The sequence below is a fragment of the Netta rufina genome (genome assembly GCF_964035555.1).
Source record: "Netta rufina genome assembly, chromosome: 1".
Taxonomy (NCBI): Eukaryota; Metazoa; Chordata; class Aves; order Anseriformes; family Anatidae; genus Netta; species Netta rufina.
Genome location: NC_140123.1, coordinates 19,100,871 through 19,118,612, shown reverse-complemented (window position 1 = coordinate 19,118,612; position 17,742 = coordinate 19,100,871). Strand labels below are relative to the sequence as shown.

The 17,742-nt window shown below is 40.6% G+C and overlaps 1 protein-coding gene across 2 annotated transcripts in view; it reads left to right on the top strand.

Moving 5' to 3' along the window:
* The window catches only part of CRYL1 (crystallin lambda 1), a 58,244-nt gene extending 41,943 nt beyond the window's left edge, over positions 1 to 16,301 (top strand). Inside the window, exons 7-9 of one of the 2 annotated variants that reach the window (XM_084306586.1) lie at positions 12,109 to 12,215; positions 12,546 to 12,611; positions 14,248 to 16,301. In XM_084306586.1, coding sequence (XP_084162712.1) covers positions 12,109 to 12,215; positions 12,546 to 12,611; positions 14,248 to 14,361 — 287 coding nt within the window. In that variant the 3' untranslated portion in view covers positions 14,362 to 16,301. The remainder of the gene's footprint in view (positions 1 to 12,108; positions 12,216 to 12,545; positions 12,612 to 14,247) is intronic. The other variant, XM_084306587.1, reaches the window with a different exon arrangement.
* The last annotated feature ends 1,441 nt before the right edge of the window (positions 16,302 to 17,742 follow it).

Sequence of the window (17,742 nt, the reverse complement as noted above, 5' to 3'; positions counted from 1 at the left end):
GTCAGTTTGGTGGCATACCAGTAAATTAAATGTCACAAAGCGTTTGCTTTTGTGCAATTGTTAAGGGAAACAACATCCATCCATCTAAGTAGAGGCATCTTCCTAAAAGCTTCACCCAGAAATTTTCCAGTAATTTCCCTACCGAATGTAGATGTACTCGATATAAAGTATATGCATTCAGAAGATATATCAGAACTGATGCACACTGCACATCCCTAAACACAGCAATCTACGTGGAGTCTTGCAGGCCAGGGTTCTCCAGTCCTTGCCCCCTGATTCCACTAACCTGCCATGCCATCCTCTGCATGCACTGTCTATGTGCAGGTGATTCTGTCAGAGCAACTTGCTGAACAGCCCCAGCTAAAACATAAAAGCAGAACAACATGCGTATTAGTACCAGGGAAAAAAAAAATGGTTTCAGAGACTGTATCATTCTTGGGTATTCTTTATCTTATTTTATATATAATCTTAGAATTTAGGATCATGGACTTAAATATATATATTCACTTGAGATGAATGGAATTTATAATCATTTAGGTTGGTTTTGATATTCTTCCTGGAGTGTCCTTTGACATTTAATGCTCCATCGTGATTCAGCTTAGTTTCCTTCTTCCCAACAGGAAGTAGTTACTGTTATAAAACACTTCTGAAATTTCCCATCTCAAACCAGTTTTAAGTAGCATTTGCAACTGGTCGGTAGGTTGCTTATTCATGGCAGAGATTATTCAGATTCTAGATTAATGCTACCTTTTGTTAGGAATATTAGTATTCAAGATCAGAGGAGGAAAATTATAAAATACAATCCAGGAGGCTGATAAACTGAAAGAGTAGCCTTGTGGTGGGTTTGCAAAATATAAAGCCAAAATATACCTGTATAGTTACTTTATTTCGAAGTTACTTTTAATTGAAAGTGCTATATAATGATAATGTACCTAGTACAATTGTGAACTCGGCCACATGCTGACAAGGTGCTTTTGTTCAGTAACTTTGACCAGGAGAAGTATTCCTTTGCTCCTGATCTAGCAGATGCCTTTTCTTCAACTCCAGAGCTGCTTCTGTTTGTGCTGGCAGACTTATTCAAGATGCTGCTCTCATCAGAGACAGTTCTACATCAAAATTGCTGATGTCAGGACACATGATGGCTTATGGGCACACTTATACCACTGCCAACTTCTTTGTTTGCCCAGAATTGCTTCCCATAGTAAGGAATATCATGGATCTCACCTGCTTGCCCAGGACAGCACTCTTCTGATGCAGTGCATTAAGTGTCTATTTTTGAGCAGCAGAAGGAAATGGAGGTAGAGATGCCTCCATTCTCCTTTTTTGCCTGTCCAGCAGCTTTACTAGCTTCACAGCAGCTACCTTTCTAGACTTAAAATGTTAATTTTCCACAATCTTAACCTCACTGCTAATCAAGGAGGAAACATAGTAGGGATGCAGGAAGCATGAGAGGAAAATAGTGTTTGTGGGAGATCCTGGAAGGTGGGGAAGACCGTTTTTCTTTGTAAGGGCGGTGTGATATTTTTGTTTGGTTTTGAATAAAGAATATTATTCCAGAGATTTCTTTTGAAGTCAGCGTTAATGTGATGCAATACATCAAGATCCTCCCATGACCCTCCTATGTGCTAATGCCAGGGTTCCCATGTATTAGTTCTTTAGTCCTTTCCTGCATACTCATAAGTAGCCTTATCAAAAGCTATTATCTAGGCCACCTCAGACTACTGGTTAATCCATGCATGAGTAATGGCAATTCTGAATATTTGGCTGTGAGCCAACAGCTTTGAACATCAAAGTGATAATGTCAAGCCACTACAAGGAGCAGAAGCAGCAACAGCAAGTTGAAAACTGAATGGCAACAGGCAAAGGTAACCTCCTTTAAAAAAAAAAAAAAAAAAAAAAAACACATTCAATTTACATATCATAATGTTGATTGTTGGTTTCACTTTCAGTAAGCTGTTTTTTTGAATTTCATCTTATGATTTCTCATGGCAGTAGCACAAGAAATGCCGTTACGTTCCTTTTATAAGGGACATGAATAGACTTCAGTAGAGTCATTTTACCTGTTTCCTTACTGAGGGATAATGTTAGCCGACAGTGTCCCTCCTGTATATGTGCCTGTATCATTAAAATATACGTTCATCCCACAATCTTTACTAATTTCCCTTACAGCAATAAAAAGAATTCTCCATACCAAAAGCAGTTCCATGCTTGTTACTTGTGAAGATATTAAATATGATTTAAAAGATTGGACTAGATGATCATAGAGGTCACTTCCAAACTAAGTGATTCTTTTATGTAGCCTCAGTAAGACTGTATCTCCTATTTCTTGAACTGGCAATTTCTTTTAAGACCTTAGAAAAAATCATCTGTAAAACCAGAGGTCAGACCATCATATACGGTATTTTACATGTTTGCAGCAAAAGTTCTTCATGCATATTTCATAATGGCTGTCTTAGGTCAGTTACTTTTAGTAGTGGGGTATTTAGTGAGCTATAATTGTAATTTAATCTTGATCTAAAACTGCTACTACTAGTACAGGAGTTGGATATGGGGAGGTTGAAGGATCTTTTGTGGCTATTTTTCAGTATTGTATTTATAAAAAAAAAAAACAAAACAAAACAAAAAAAAAAACACCACTCCAGGTTCATACTCTGCCTATTACTCACTGTGGTATTTGTGAGGTGTCCATAGCATGGACTGGATGGAAAATGGATTTGATATATGGTCCTTAAAAGCACAGATAGCCAGTAAGCACAGTATGACTCTTCTTGTTCAAAAAAATTTTGCTTCTCTTACTGGAAGAAGGAACGCTAACTCATCTCAGAAGCACCTGTCAGATGAATAGGTTTAGGATGATACAAGTGGAATGATTGTGTGGTATGGAAAGCACAAAGGATCAAAGGGAAAGAAGGAGAATCATAACCTGTAATTCAAAGCAAGGGTTGTTTTTTTTTACATATAAAAAGTATGTATTTTAACAATTACTGTAGACATACATGCTGGCTAGTTCTAAAGCATAGGTTATTTTCATTGTTACATCCTCTGGATTAATTCTTCCATGAAGGGAGCAAGGATTCAACCCAGTTCAGGAGCTTTGTGACACAAGCAAGTAAGCAGAAGGTGTCTGAATCTCTTTAAATTAGGTAGTCAAATCAAAGAAAAGGAAGATTGCCCCTCTTTCTGTCTAGCTCATGTGTTGTGTTTTATGGTACTGAAATATCTCTATTTGTTTCAGGAATACTTGTAGAGCTGAGATGATCACAGTGATACATAATCCTACAATCTCTTCTTTCATACCTGTTTACTCACATTCAGTTTGCTTTCCAATAGGGTGATTAAAGCAGTTTATAGTCTCCTAGAACTGCTGTTTGCATCTGCAGCTGCGGGCTTTTTCTATGAGAATGCTTGTGTACAGTAAGCAAAGGTTATTTATTTTTATTTTGATTTTTCAGTTCAGAGGTTGGTTTTCCAGTTTCCTACTATGGACTGTTAGGTGCAAAGTGGGTCTCTCCATCTTCTGAAGGGAGCAACTTACTTTGCACGGGAATTCATGTTTTTTCTCAAGTGATCACGATAAAGCTCTGATTCTCAAGAACCTATCTCAGTGCCGCCTTCTCCCTTGTGCTAACAGAGGAATTTGCATGCTCATCAAGTGACCTGTCTATGGAACTCATCCATATATGAAGCTAATCTAACAAAAGGAATATTTGTACACTGCTACTGAGATGGTAACACAGCACCAGCGAGAAGAAAACTTTTTTGTTGCTACGACTGTCTTAGTGTAGGTGAAAGTATTCATGCAGCTTAAGTAACCTCACATGGAATTAATGTCGAGTGGCAAGTGTCCTGTGAATTCACACCCTAACTGAGAGCATGCATTTGTGTCCGAACACACCCTTGATGAAGATAGAATTACACGTAGAAAGGTTTCTTGAGACTTGTAATGTCAGCAAAACAAAGAGGTTGGGACTTTTTTCACTGAACATATCCTAACCATGACAAATTCCTCCATGGTGTTCCTGAAATACACCCCTTTTTTTCTGATCTTATCTATACTCACCTTCATTCTTACCAAGTGCAACCTCTTATTAGATTTTACCTCCTAAAATGACCCCACCCCAGTCTTCTCAAATATTTGATGTTATATCAGTGGCTTGACCATCTTGCCTACTGTTTTTGAGTCATTACACTATCTTCTTATTACATTGCTCATCAAGTTCAAAGTAGTCAAGTTAATGCCACTGTCTCTTTTTCTGTCTCACAAATATCTCAGTGCCTTCCTCATTTTGCCCCACGTGTAATGTCCTTGCCAAACTCGTTTACCGAGTTTGTTTGCTTGCATCCTTTGTGCCTGTTGTCCTTCTTATGAAAAAGGCAGGAGTCTTAGCAGACAAGAAGCTAAGTTACTTGAGGCTGTTCACATGCATGAAAATGCATGAAAAACCTTTTATGTTGCAATGTTTTCTCTTCTTTTTCCCCATTCTTCCCATCGCCTTTATAGGACCTCTGCTTGCAAAGAGGTCTTTTAAAGGCCAAAAAGCGTTTTATGCATACTTCTAAGCTAAAAGCCTGTCCAGAGTTCCTTTTCTTTTCCATCCTCAACACCCCATTCATCTTGATGCAGCTAGAGACATTTCACCAATACCCATGTTTGTGTCACACCAGTGCAAGTCCTTCAGGTGAGGACCTGCAAACCAGAAGTGTAGCTTATTCTTCCTTTGGTGGTGGTAAAAAAAAAAAAAAAAAAAAAAAAAAAAAAAGTATGGGCAGCTAAAGAGCCTTGAATGAATGCCCTCATCTCGCTTACGGTAACTCATTCTTTTAACTGCACTTTACCAGGCAGAAATGCTGAGTGGGATAGAGACTTTCATGGAAGTTAGGTTGTACCCCTTTTCATCTCTGTAATCCGTATCTGCTACTCCCTTAAAACCCTTTGTTATTCCTTCCTCTTCTTTCCCTCTCCATCACAGTTGGAAGTGTAGTGGAAGGGAGATTCAGGGAACTCCTGCCTTCTCTGGAGGTATTTCTGTGCTGTGGTTGTAGTTCTCAGATGTCTGCTGCAACATCTGCCTTCTCTCCTAGCTGCCTCTCTCCAACATGGATGAGGTCAGTGCAGGGAAGACAGAGGTTGGACAGGGAGACAACAAACCACACGGGGAAAAAGGAAACTGTTGTCATTCCTGTACTGCAAGTTGCTTCCCCTCTTTGTCCCAGATGCATCTTGTCATTCTTTTCTTTCCAGTTGGAAATAATGAGGCACAGTAACTGGATGCAAGGAAAGATGGTGAGTGTCTTTAATAGCCCTATTTGCCACCATTTTCCTGTTTCTCCAGCTCCCAGGTACTGCCCTGTCTTATCTCACACTGTTTACAGATACTAATTCATCCAGCTTAAGATGCTGCCTGGGTAGTATCAACAAGGATTAAAGTTAAAGGGACTCTGTCATACTTGTTTTCCATCTTCTTGTCACTATGCTCCAGTCAAGTGCTCTTCTCATCCACCTTTGCAGTAGCCCTGACCTTTGAGTCAAGGAACTCTTAAGTCTGAAGATCTGGAGTCAAATATTTATCATTTTGAGTTTGCATTTGAAAAGCAAAGTAATTTTTCCAGCAGTGTTCCCCATTGCTCAAGCAGTTTCTTAAAGCTGGCAGCATAGGGTTGATCTTGACTACTTACATCAAGTCAAACAGTGGGTGTCTCTTGAGATTTCATGCTGGGAGTGCTATCTCAAGTTAACCTATTTTGAAATTAATTACTATTATTATTAAGTCTTTGAGTAGTACCATATATACATATACATATATTCAACTTTCAGTGTGTTCCCTTCTCTTGAGACTGGAAAGTGTTAGCATAGAGCATCCACACCATTTGGCAAGCAGCATACATGCCTGCATGTTGCTATTTCAGCTACAATGTTGAGGTAAGCTGTAGTGCTGCTCTTCTCTACAGCCATAATATTTTGTTTTTATCTTTTCTTGTTTTGATGACTTTGCCTAAGGCTTCTTTTCATTCATACATTGCATGCAGTGAGTGAATTATATTACCCAACTTGCGTTTGCCATGTCTTTGTTACCTTGGTAAGAAACACCCACCCAGAAATTACTCTGATTCATTCAAGCTGTAGGTGAGCTCCAGTAGGAGCTCAATTTCCAGGCCTAGCTGGCTGAGTGAGCTTTGAAGGCCATCTCCAACCCAGGAGTTCACATCCACTAGGTAAATGGATAAGCCAAGCATTTTGCTTCCCAAAATACTAATGTTCTCTCTTTAGGCTGAGACTCCCAAAGGGGAGGAAAAAAAAAACAAAAAACAAAAAAACTGACACAGACTTCTGTTTTACCTTCTCGTGACTGTACTAGAATCAGAACTACTCAGATCTGTGGTATTATTACACAGGCTGACCAGGTGGTTGAGAGGTTCACCTTGGCTATTGGAAAATTACCAATCCCAAACTATTCAGCACTGGTGTAGGTGTCATAGACCTTTGTCAGCCATTGAAGCACCGGAATAACTGGTCACTGACACTGCTTTGTTTACCATTCATTCGATTACTAATTGCTTGTGTGGATTTGCTTGAATTGCCATGTTTGGCTGAATAACCATTTCTGCTTTTGTGATTGTCCAGCTGGCAACAGCTGCTGCTAGCAGCTGTGAGTTAGCAAGGTGTCCATGTAGTTCTGCACTCCTCAGCATCAGTTATTTCTGCTTCTATATGTGGGAACTTTCTATGACATTGCATGATGTGGGGGCAAACCTCTTGCTCAGACTCTTCGCTGTTATAAGAAGCTCACGTGAGTAAGGTGAAATGTAAGCATCGTCATCTTGTGGTTGGTGCATAAGTATCATCCAGAATATCTGCTGCAGGTTGATTTAGGTTGGCTTTAGGTGCCAGAGTCTGTGAACCTAGCTGTTAAGAGGTAGCACACAGGCCCTTTATGCTAATAACAAGGTATGGTCAGTGTTCCAGTAACCAGTGATCCTTTGCAGAGACTTTATGGAGGAGGATGGTCCCTGCTTATGCCCTCAATGAAGAGATAAAATCATATCACAGCCTGTTCAACATCCCATGGTAATGCTTCTCTTCCTCAATCATATTTCCTGTCAGTGATGTTTTGGTGGCCACTAGGCAATTTGAATGTTTCTGGCTTTGTTCAGTTTTCCTGACTGACACAGACAAAAAGTTCTGTACAACTGATAAGGTATATCAGTTCTCTAGTTATATGGAAACTTTGTATTTTGTTCAATTAGTATGACCAGTTGTCCTCCTCTTTCTGTGCTGGAGAAGGCCAGAACATGCCAGAGAGTGTTCGAGGAGCAGATGTGTTCCATGGGTAGATAACACAAGGAGGTAGGTTGACTAAATGCTGATTGGTATGCTCTTGGCGCTACATGTAGCTTCAAGCTACTACAAAGTTGTCCTTTTTCTGAGAGTTTCCTTCCTTCCCTCTGACATGAGAATGTTTCTTCATTTTTGAAGAGGGTTCAATACACTCAAATCTTCCCAGGTCGCTCTCTTGCAATGGATATGTTCTCCCATTCTGTCCCTTTAGTTGCTTGTGATGATCATTCTAACTTCAGAGTGCTAATTTCTTAATGGAAGTTTTTCCTTTGAAAGTTGTTCTGTCTTAAGTCCAGGAACAACAACGTTCTCCATACTCTTATTGACCTCAGAAGCCTTTTGGAATGCACGTACTTCAGCGAATTCAGGCTGTGAGGTGTGCTGTGCCGTGTAAGTATTGTAGTTTATGATTCATGGCTGCCAGTAGTCTGAGGTTTCCGTTCCTTCATCCACCTTTAACCTCAACCATTTAGGGTTAGACAGGTGTGACTTCTGTGGTATTGATACCACACAGTACTGCATTCCAGGGAACTGTTTGTAAGCTGTTCAGGAAAGAGACTGCTTGATGACCTGACCTAGGATTCTTTGGTGCGGTAGTCAGGCCACCCCACTTACGTTTCTCGCATTTTGTGGCTGGGTAAGACCGTGATGAGTTCAGACTGGTGCTTCTCAGCCTGCACAATTTCCTGAGCCTTCGCGAAAGAGTTGGTGGCTGTCCCCACCTGCCTTAGTCTTCTGGAGCTTTCTCTTTCTCTTTGCATGGGTAATTAGCTCATTAAAATGAGAATGAAAGGTGAAAGTTCTTCAGTTCTAAGGTTGTCAGAAAAGGGAATTTGTCACAGGCTTTTAGTGGATATTCAGAACTTCCTGTCTCAGATTTGCATTATTCATTGGGATAATTGCATTCTTACCTGTGTTGACTTGCTTACTGACAGAATAGCATTACTTGTGTGCTGTTGTGGTGCAGCTCATGACTTCTAGATTGATGTTCACTGGGAAAGGCTGACTTGTCCCTTCTTGACTGTGGTAGTTAACAGCACTAAGGAGTCTGCTAGATGACTGAGTTCTCTTTTAGGTGCATGTATCACTAGAGCTACTCTTTAACGCCTCAGCACTAATTATTTTGGGATTCCTCCTAAAGCTGTACCTTTGGCCAAGGTCTACCTGACTGCCATTTTACCCATCATTACCAGCTAGCTGGTTCTGTGGTTCTCTGACTACCTGCTTTCTGGGGTGCTGGTCAGAGGTCGTCAGTCAGGGGCTTTATTTGTCAGCAGGACTTCAGCCTTTGGGTACAGATCCTAATGGGTTTAGACTTCCAGCTTCCGTGCTCCCTTTCTTATTCTTATCTATCCATTGAACATAGCTTTCCTGATAGCCATTTTTCCATGCTAGGATGAAGAAAATTCACATTGTTACTGGTCCTTTTAATGCTCTCTTCTGTAAGACTGGTATGTCATTGTCAATTTTAATTGGAAAAGTCATTCTTCTCTTTTCCCCAAGCCTCTTGCTACTGGTGCTGAATCTATATTTTGCACATCTGATGTCAGGAGCATTTTGACTGACCTTGTAGATCCTGACCCTTTCAGTAGTGTCTGAGGATATTTGTTTCCACTGCTGGAAAATGCAGCTGCTCCATGCAATGGCTATCAAAGAGTAAAGTGGGTTATACTCAGAGGTGCTACATTCAGTTTGTTGCCTACAGGGATTGGGAATTCTTGGGGTGCATGGGTCTGTGTTGTTGCAAGTTGAGTTGACTGAACAATGGAACAGGTTGCCCAGAAAGGCAGAGTCTCTCTTTTTGGAGATCTTCAAAAGCCACCTGGATATGGTGCTGGATAAGCTGCTCTAGGTGTTCCTGCTTGAGCGGGAGTGTTGAACCAGATGAGATCCAGTGGTGCCTTCCAACCTCAACCATTCCATGACTGAGTTCTTTCTTCTGAGGTGCAGGACCTTCCATTTGTCCTTGTTAATTATTTTTTTAAGGTCTATGTCAACCTATTCTTCCAGCCTAAGTTGTTCTGGATACTTGCCCTCCAGTGTATCCGCTGGTCCTCCTCCTCCATCCCCCAACCACCTTAGTATCATTCAAAGATTTAATTGCTATTATGCAGTACAGTTCTCGGGATAGATTCCTGTGGTACTCCACTTTTATTGGCCTCTGAGTAGAGTATAACCCATTAACTGCTACCTTCTGAGCCTGAGCATTCACTGCATCTTTATACATCACAGAATCATCCAAGTTGGAAGAGACCTCAAGATCACCTAGTCCAACCTCTGACCTAACACTAACAAGTCCTCCACTAAACCATATCACTAAGTTCTACATCTAAACACCTTTTAAAGACCTCCAGAGATGGTGACTCAACCACTTCCCTGGGCAGCCTATTCCAATGCCTAACAACCCTGTCAGTAAAGAAGTTCTTCCTAACGTCTAATTATCCAAACATCTAGACCCTAATGTCCTATGTTTGATACAAGAATATCATGGGATCAGTGCCAAATGCCCTTCTGAAGTTGAAGTAAATGATATCCACGACTTTCCCATTACTCATATATACAGTGATTTTATAACAGAAGTCAGTGAGGCTGGTCAGATACGATTTACCATTGGCAAGTACTTGACTGTTAACAATCACTTTCCTCTTATTCCTGTGCCCAAGCATTTGTTTCCAGTCAAGGACTTGTTCCTTGATTTTCTCAGGGACAGAAGTGAGATCAAGTGGCCTGTAGTACCCTGGATTGTTCTTCTGACATTTTCTGAGGATGAGGGCAATATTTGCAATATTTGCTGTCATTTGGGAATCTCAAATGATTTGATCAGTGTATTAATTGTCATGATTTAAAAAAAAACAACATGTGGCCTTGCAAGGACATTGGCCTTTTCTCTTGTATCCTTGAATGCAGTCTGTGTGGTTTGATGGACTTAGGTAGGGCTCACCTCCCTCTGGTTGCTCTCTTTTTCCTTGAACCCTGCCTCTTAAGCATGGAGGGATGGGAGACCTTGCTGAAGAAAGGAATGAGTTACTCAGCATTACCTGTTTCTCCAGTCACTAATTCAGCAACAGGCCCAGACTTCCCTTGTTCAACCTTTTATTACTAATATAACAGTAGAAGCCCTTCGTGTTGTCCTTGATATCTCTGCAAGTCTCAACTGGAGTTGAGCTTTGGCTTTTCTGTAAGCATTGCATTGGACATGCATGGACAGTGCTTTTAAATTTCTCCTTACCTACCTGTCTTCCTGAGAATCGAGGTCTTGCCCTTGGAGGATGCTGTCCTTAAAGAGCAGCTGGCTTTCCTGAGCTGCCTCGCCCCTCAGAGCAGCATCTCATTGGGATCTCACCAATTTTCTGAATCAACTCAAGTCTGCTGCCTACTAATACTCTTCCTTACTCCTTTCAGGATCTTCAACTCCAATATTTCATGGTTGCTACAGTCAAGGCTGCCACTGATTCTCATACCCCAACCAGAAGTTCCTTGTTACTGAAAAGCAGAGCCAGCTTTGCATCACCCCTGGTTGGCCCATCCAGTACCTTTATCATGAGCTTGTCCCTGACACTCTCCAGAAATATGCTTACCTGCTTGCGTTCTGATGTGTTGCCTTCCAGCTTTTTAATTCATCCACCTACTTACCCTGATTGTGTGGATGGCCTGTAACACACTCCCGCTATGAGATCTTCTTTACTGGCCTCTCTGCTGGTGCTCTCATCAAGCCTGTTATCCATCCCATAAAAGAGTTCCACACCTCTGAACTGCTTCTTTACAAAGATAGTAACACCTCCTCCTTGTCTTTTCTGCCTGTCTTTCCTGAAGAGTTTGTATTTGGTATTTGTCCACTGCAACGCTCTGGCAATGTGGGCAATCCCATCATATCTGAGTTACTCTAACAGTCCTGTAGCTGTGTGACCACACATGGAGCTCTTGTCCTGCTTGTTTTCCAGGCTGCATGTGCACTGCAGGTGGACTCCTCCTGCCTTATTTTGTTTTTGTGAGGTTTGTCTTGTACCTGTTACCATCCACTCCTGTCTTTTCACCCCAGTACATCCCTTCGTCATATGACTACATGTTGTAATCTTGCTTTTCCAGTGTTCCTAATATAAAGCTTTCCTCACCAGATTGGCCAGTTTTATGGCAAAAATGCATTTCCCTCAATTTGTTGGGTGAATCCCATTTTCTTCTAGCACTGCTCATCCCTCAGAGGGGGCTCTGTGATCATAAAAACCAAATCCCTGTTGTCACCCCTAGTTGCACAACAAGGTGTTAATCTGCAAGTATCCATCTGTTCCTTCTCAAGTCTTTCTCCTTCAGTGAAGACCATCTGGGTCTCCATGTCTTTGACTCTTCCCCAGAGCTTCGCCCCATTCAAGGTCAATAAATAAAATCAAAACCACCTGGTAAGACACATACTGAACAAGAGGAAAGAAGGTGAGAGTGTTCTCCCTGTGGACACTGTTTGGGGAGGTTTTCTTGTCTCAAGTAACAAAGCACAAGTATGCCCATGGTTGCCTACTGCTTCCCTCACATAGCATTGCCTGCTGGTATGGAACATTAACTGGTTTTGCAATGAAGGCATGTCCTATATGATTTTTTTCTTGAACTTTAATGGAAGTGCAGTGGATAGAATCCATTTTTCCTTGGTGATAAAGGTGTCTTAGGCATAGTAGCACACCTTTTTTGGACTCTGATTTAAGACAAGGCTTAAGCACAGGTAATGTTATTGAACTTAAAGTAGGAATTTCTGTTCAAATGTACTTTTTTACTCTTATTTTTAGGTATTTCAAATTACTGTGAAAGATACCGTGAAGGTATGAAACTTGTTCTGAACACCTTTGGACCAGTTCCAGAATTTTCAGGCGAAACTGAGCAGAAAATCAGTCAGGTAAATATAGAGAGAGTCAATAGATGCAGTGACTTTCAGAACCAAGAATGTTAGCTTTTGTTTTAATGTATGTATAATTTCAATTTACTGTTAGAGACAACTGTAATCTATTTCTTGTGTGAACGTGTACCTTGAGCAAAAACATTAGTACAGAACATACATGATTATGTAAGTCCCTTTTCCAAAGTACTTTGAAGTACATCAAGGGAATACATCTAGCAGGTGAATAACATTACTAGGAGTCAACTGATAACAACTGTGGGTTATTTACATTAAATCCCCCATGCTATTTCTTACTGTCTGTCGTGTTCTCAATTGTTACATGCACAGCTCCAAATTTCCTTTCCTACACAACAACTTTTCTCCGTGTGTCTTCCTCCTACTCAGTCTTCCTGCGTAAGTCCTATGGCTTTTTTCCTCCAGCTGTTCTATTGATTTAGTATATTTACAAGCTAGATCTCCAGTCTGTAATGAATACAAAGGTGTGTTGACGTTAAGCATGTGAGCAGTCTGCTGAGGCTATTTGCATGCTTACAGAAAAGATGTGTTTTTTAAGTGCTATGCTCTATCAGGACCTAGTATGTCTATTATGTTTCAAAGCCAACAATTTGTTTATATTTACCATATAGGATATTATGTGTGTTCATAGCAGTTAACTCCAAAGTATTGCCATTTCCTAATTCTACCTTTCATCATTGCCTTTTTTAATGCTTTGCTGAAGAACGTGTGTATAATAAATTGTTTGTGTTTAGCTGTCACACGTTAATTCCGTATATGCAGGCACTCTGTCTGGAAAATAGCTTTTTGTTCCTCTTTATGTTAATGCAATTTCAACATCAGCTATGTTAAAAAGGAAGATTCTTCTATGCTTAAACAATATAGTCTGCTTGTAATAACAATCTGTGACAACTGTGGAGTTATTCACAATTAGAAGCTTTTAATTAAAATGAAACAGGTTGGTTTTCTTCAAGGAATGCCAGATTCCAGTTCAGCATTTGTTTCTGTGCCTATTATCTGCAGTTTTCAATGCCAAAGATGAGCTTGCAAGAATCCTCTCTTAAGAGTAAACCATTAAACATCTCTTATCTTACACATCTATCCTTCCCCCTGATTTTTGCTTTCTGGAGTGACTGCAACTTGCCAATTATTAGTAGCAGAACGAGGTTTTATCCGGTTTCTCAACAATTGCCTTTTAAACTGAAGACCTCAGGTGCTGCTTTGGCAAAGATGGCCTTGTAATCTGTACCTCCACTCTCAAACCCAGCTGTTTTTCCTTAAATGAAAATCTGTTTCCATTGTGCTAGCTTGCTTGAGTTTTCTATCTGTTCTTCTACCTTCAGTGATACATTTAGCAGATACATTTGGCAAACTTTGTTTATGCACTCAGTAGCACTTTTTTCCCCTCCATTTACTTGCAAATAATATTTTTGCCTTCTGATTTGTTCAGGCTTCTACCTTCGGAATATAGTGCTATGTTCTTTCCCACATTTTCCATTAAAAAACAAAAATAAAATTATAGGTTTGTTACATCTCTTTCCCTGTCATTTAGACTGTAACTGGCATTCCTAAAACAGATGTTTTCAAAAAAAATGTTATCTATTATTAGATTTATTAGGAGCCAGAAGAGAGACTACAGTGTTACATATACACCCACAAATTTGTTTTAGAGCATATGTTTAGCAGCATGCAAGTCCAGGTGTCCTCCTTCCTACTTAATAAAAGATTATTGTCAAGTAGGCGAGACAGTGGCTGTGTGGGGTAAACTGAGAAAAGAAACTGATGCACTAATGTTTCTGTAGGCACCTTCATTGCAACATTCAAGCCAACCTTCTCCAAGTGGGAGCACTTCTCTCATACAGGTTAGCTAATTTCCAGTCAGCCATGTGAAGATTTAGCGGCCTATTGCCTGTGATAGACTATATGACAGTTTGTATTGAAGGATACTTGTTCTGATGCAGCGAAAGCAAGAAAATAATCCTTCTTACTACTCAGGAAAATGAGATTTAATCGTCTCCTAAATTTTCTGTTTCAGGCAATGTCTGAAAAAATTCCAGTTGTTCCGAAACACCTCAATGCCAGGAGGGAATGGAGAGATGAATGTCTTACTGGTCTTGCCAAGCTGAAAAAACAAATGTCATCCAACTGAGGTGCACCTCATCTAACAGGAGAGACCAAGTGAAGAGCAGTTCTTCATAAAAAGTGGAAAATTTTGGTCATGCAGAAGAGGAGACTGAATGTGCAAGCACTGATATGCACTTGTATAGAGACCAATGAAACTTTTGGTCCAATTTTTGTCACGACATAATTCATGAGTAACTGGAAACAGTTATTAAAAGTTCAGTTAAAACTTCATCAAATTATATATATGCATTGGATGTGCAAGTATTAAGTAGCTTTAGCAGTATGAATATTGTGCAATGCTGGGCTGGAACACAATCATCTTTTAACGCATTTTTCTAGCTTGCTTAGAAATTCAGCACTTGAACAATATTTGCTTATGCAGGGATCTGAAATTGGCAAACATCAGCTGTTTGTCACTGGAGAAAACAAGCCCTCACCCGCCAATCAAAGTGGCAGTGAGGTTAATTTGTAAAGCACTGACTGTAGGTAGGGGGAGGTTGTCTTAAGCAAAGAGAAGATTTGCTGGCCAGTGAGCTGAGACCTCAGCAGCAGTAAGGGTCACTTCAGCTTAGCTCTGTAGCTGTTCCACAATGTAAGGGAAAGAATTATTCGTTCTTTCCCTCCTTTTGGCACTTCTGTACTAGTGTGATGATCTAAATGTGAGTAAATAAATCCCTCCCTCATCCCCCCCCCCGGTTCTGAAGATTTACCAGAGACCTCTGCTCAGTTCTTCAGACCACACACTTTGATACCCCATGGCTTTGCCCAAACTTCAGTCAGGTATGACAACCTGTCCGTAGGCATTGCTGCGTAGACATATGATCTATTCTAAAATTTGCCTGTCAGAAATAATGTGATTAAAAGTTGTTTTGGGAGATGACGTGGTATAGTGGATTGGTCTGGACTCTTTCAGGCTACTCCACAACCTTCTGAGTGATCCTGGGAAGCCAGCTCCCCGCTTTGTTTCCTTGTCTATTTTGTACAGAAACAATCAGCGTTTCTTTAGGGCTCAGCTGTAGACCTCAGGTATCTGATACTTTGCTCCCAGATGCAGTGGCTTAGGTGTGAGGCACAACGTTTGTGTAAAGGTGGAGGGTGCAGCTGGAGGTAGAAGTGTCTCCTGGTGCTGCAGTGGCGTGCTTCAGTCCGCACCATGTAATATAGCTGGATGTTGATTTTAGCTGGAACCTTGGGGCAGCATTGTTTTGCAGATAATAACTTGGAACAGTGCATTGCACCCACATTACTCGAGTTAAGCATTTCTGAATCTTGTGCCAGCTGGTCATGTAACTTCAGCTACAGCACAGATCCCAAAGCGTTAAGCTCTTGCTTTGCTAATGCTCTGCTCAGGGGCATTTCAAATCTTGTTCGTTACAGAAGATGCAGGTATACAACCAGGTTACTGCAGCTTAATTAGTTCTGGTGCTGAACAGCAGCAATGTCTGCATGTGCACGCTAACACCACTTACTTCTGCATGGGTTGCAATGAACGAGACCTGAGATAAGTTGCGTCGCTTCATGCACGTGGTGGGCCAAGAGCACGTCTCTGGACGTGGAGCATGGGATGGGAGGCATGATGCAGAGATTGCCCTGTGCTCTTTTATAATCAGCAGAGAGAAAGGAGAATTCGTAAACTCAATTTATTTTATCCCAATATAGACCTAATATTGTCAAATTTCTTCTAATGCTTTTTATTCCCACAGTGACAGGCACAACCTTCATTTAGCCATCTGAAGTTGGGGAGGTCAGCCCTCGCTCTTGGTGCCTTATTAAGCAATAATAAATTAATTGAGGCTGATTTCCTCACTTGATGTATGTTTTTGTATTTTAGACAAGGCCTCAGAAGGCTCCAGTTACTTTCAAGATCAGACCTGTTCCGCTATGAGCATGTGACACTGTCAGAACTAATTAGCTCTCATTGCTTTTTTTCTGAGATATTTTAAAACTCGATCGTGTCATCAAATATTTGCCTCCATTTTTATTATTTGCTTATGAATAAAAGATTTTAATGAGAAAGGTGTTCTCCTGTGGTCTTGTGTGATACTCTAGTGGTAGCACTACATCTTTCTCTTGAGAAACCAGTGCCTTGATAAAACAATTTATTGAAGTCGATGGGAATAAATAGGCAAAAAATAATGTGCAGTCTCCAGCAGCTCTTGTGTGGGTGACCACTTGCTGCAGACGCTGCGCCCTGCTGCAAGGGAGCGGTTTTCTCTCTGGGCAAAAGCCTTGGGAGGGAATGGGAGGGTGCCAGAAATGCTCCTGTGCGGTGACCCAGCTCCTCGCCAGGTCAGGACATGGCACAGCTCACCTCAGAGCACTGCTCCCCACCCAGGCCCACAGCTTCTGGTGGGGGAGAGGCTCAGCAAAAAATGTATTCTGGCTGCATTTGCTTAGGATTTGAAGCACACAAAATTACTGCTTAATAAATACAACAACAACTGGAAAACATCAGGAAAAGTTAGCTAAAAGGGTGAGACGGGCTCTCTTCTTCCCAAGGTTTTGTAGCCTATTCACAACTGATCCCTTTTGATCAGCAGGAGCTTGGACCAGAGACCTCCTAAGCTCCCTTCCAGCCTTAGCTATGATAACTCCAAGTTTCCTTTGAATTTTGGCCTAGTTTGTATCAAAAGTTGATGTGGCTTAAACAAATCAGCCTCAAAGAAATTATATATAAAATATATAATAAATAAATAAAGAATAATAAATAAATAAAATTTATATGTATAAAATATATATATAATGTTAATTCAAATTATGGGATGCAAACTCCTGGTTTCTAGACCTGCTATAAAGCTTTTTTCTTTTTTCTTGATTTTTATCTCTCCCTGATTTTCCTCTCCAGTCTTGCCTTCTCTCTCTCTCCTTATCCTCTCTCCCTTTTCACTTTTTTCCATTTACTTTCCCCTCTTGGCTTTCTCCTAACAGTCCATCAATAACTACTTCTAGGGTATTTAGCTGGTAATTTGCAAGGAGCTGCTTATAGGCCTGTGCAATTGGTCTGCTAATTGGGTGTTGAAAAATCCCTTCTGGGGAGCAACTTGTTGGAGCTGAACTGCTTGTCAGATACAAATCCTGATTCTGTTAAATTAATTGGTTTAATTACTTTCAGTTTTGTGTCACTCCTTTTGTCCTATTTTTTTTTTTCTCAAATGCAATAGACTTGCAGTAATAGCACCTCGAGTGTGTTACGAGGACTTTTAGCACCAACAGTCCTAGCAAGTTGCAGAACCTACCCAGCTAAGGTCAAATATTTATTTTGTTTGAGTATTAGCAGAAGAAGCAAGGTTCAAGCAATTGTTCTGTGGTAAACTAAGAGATATTCTGAAAGAATTTCTCATGTGGTTTGTTTTTTACATAACTGCGTATTTTAAAATCCTCTATTGTTTTTAATGATTACACCTAT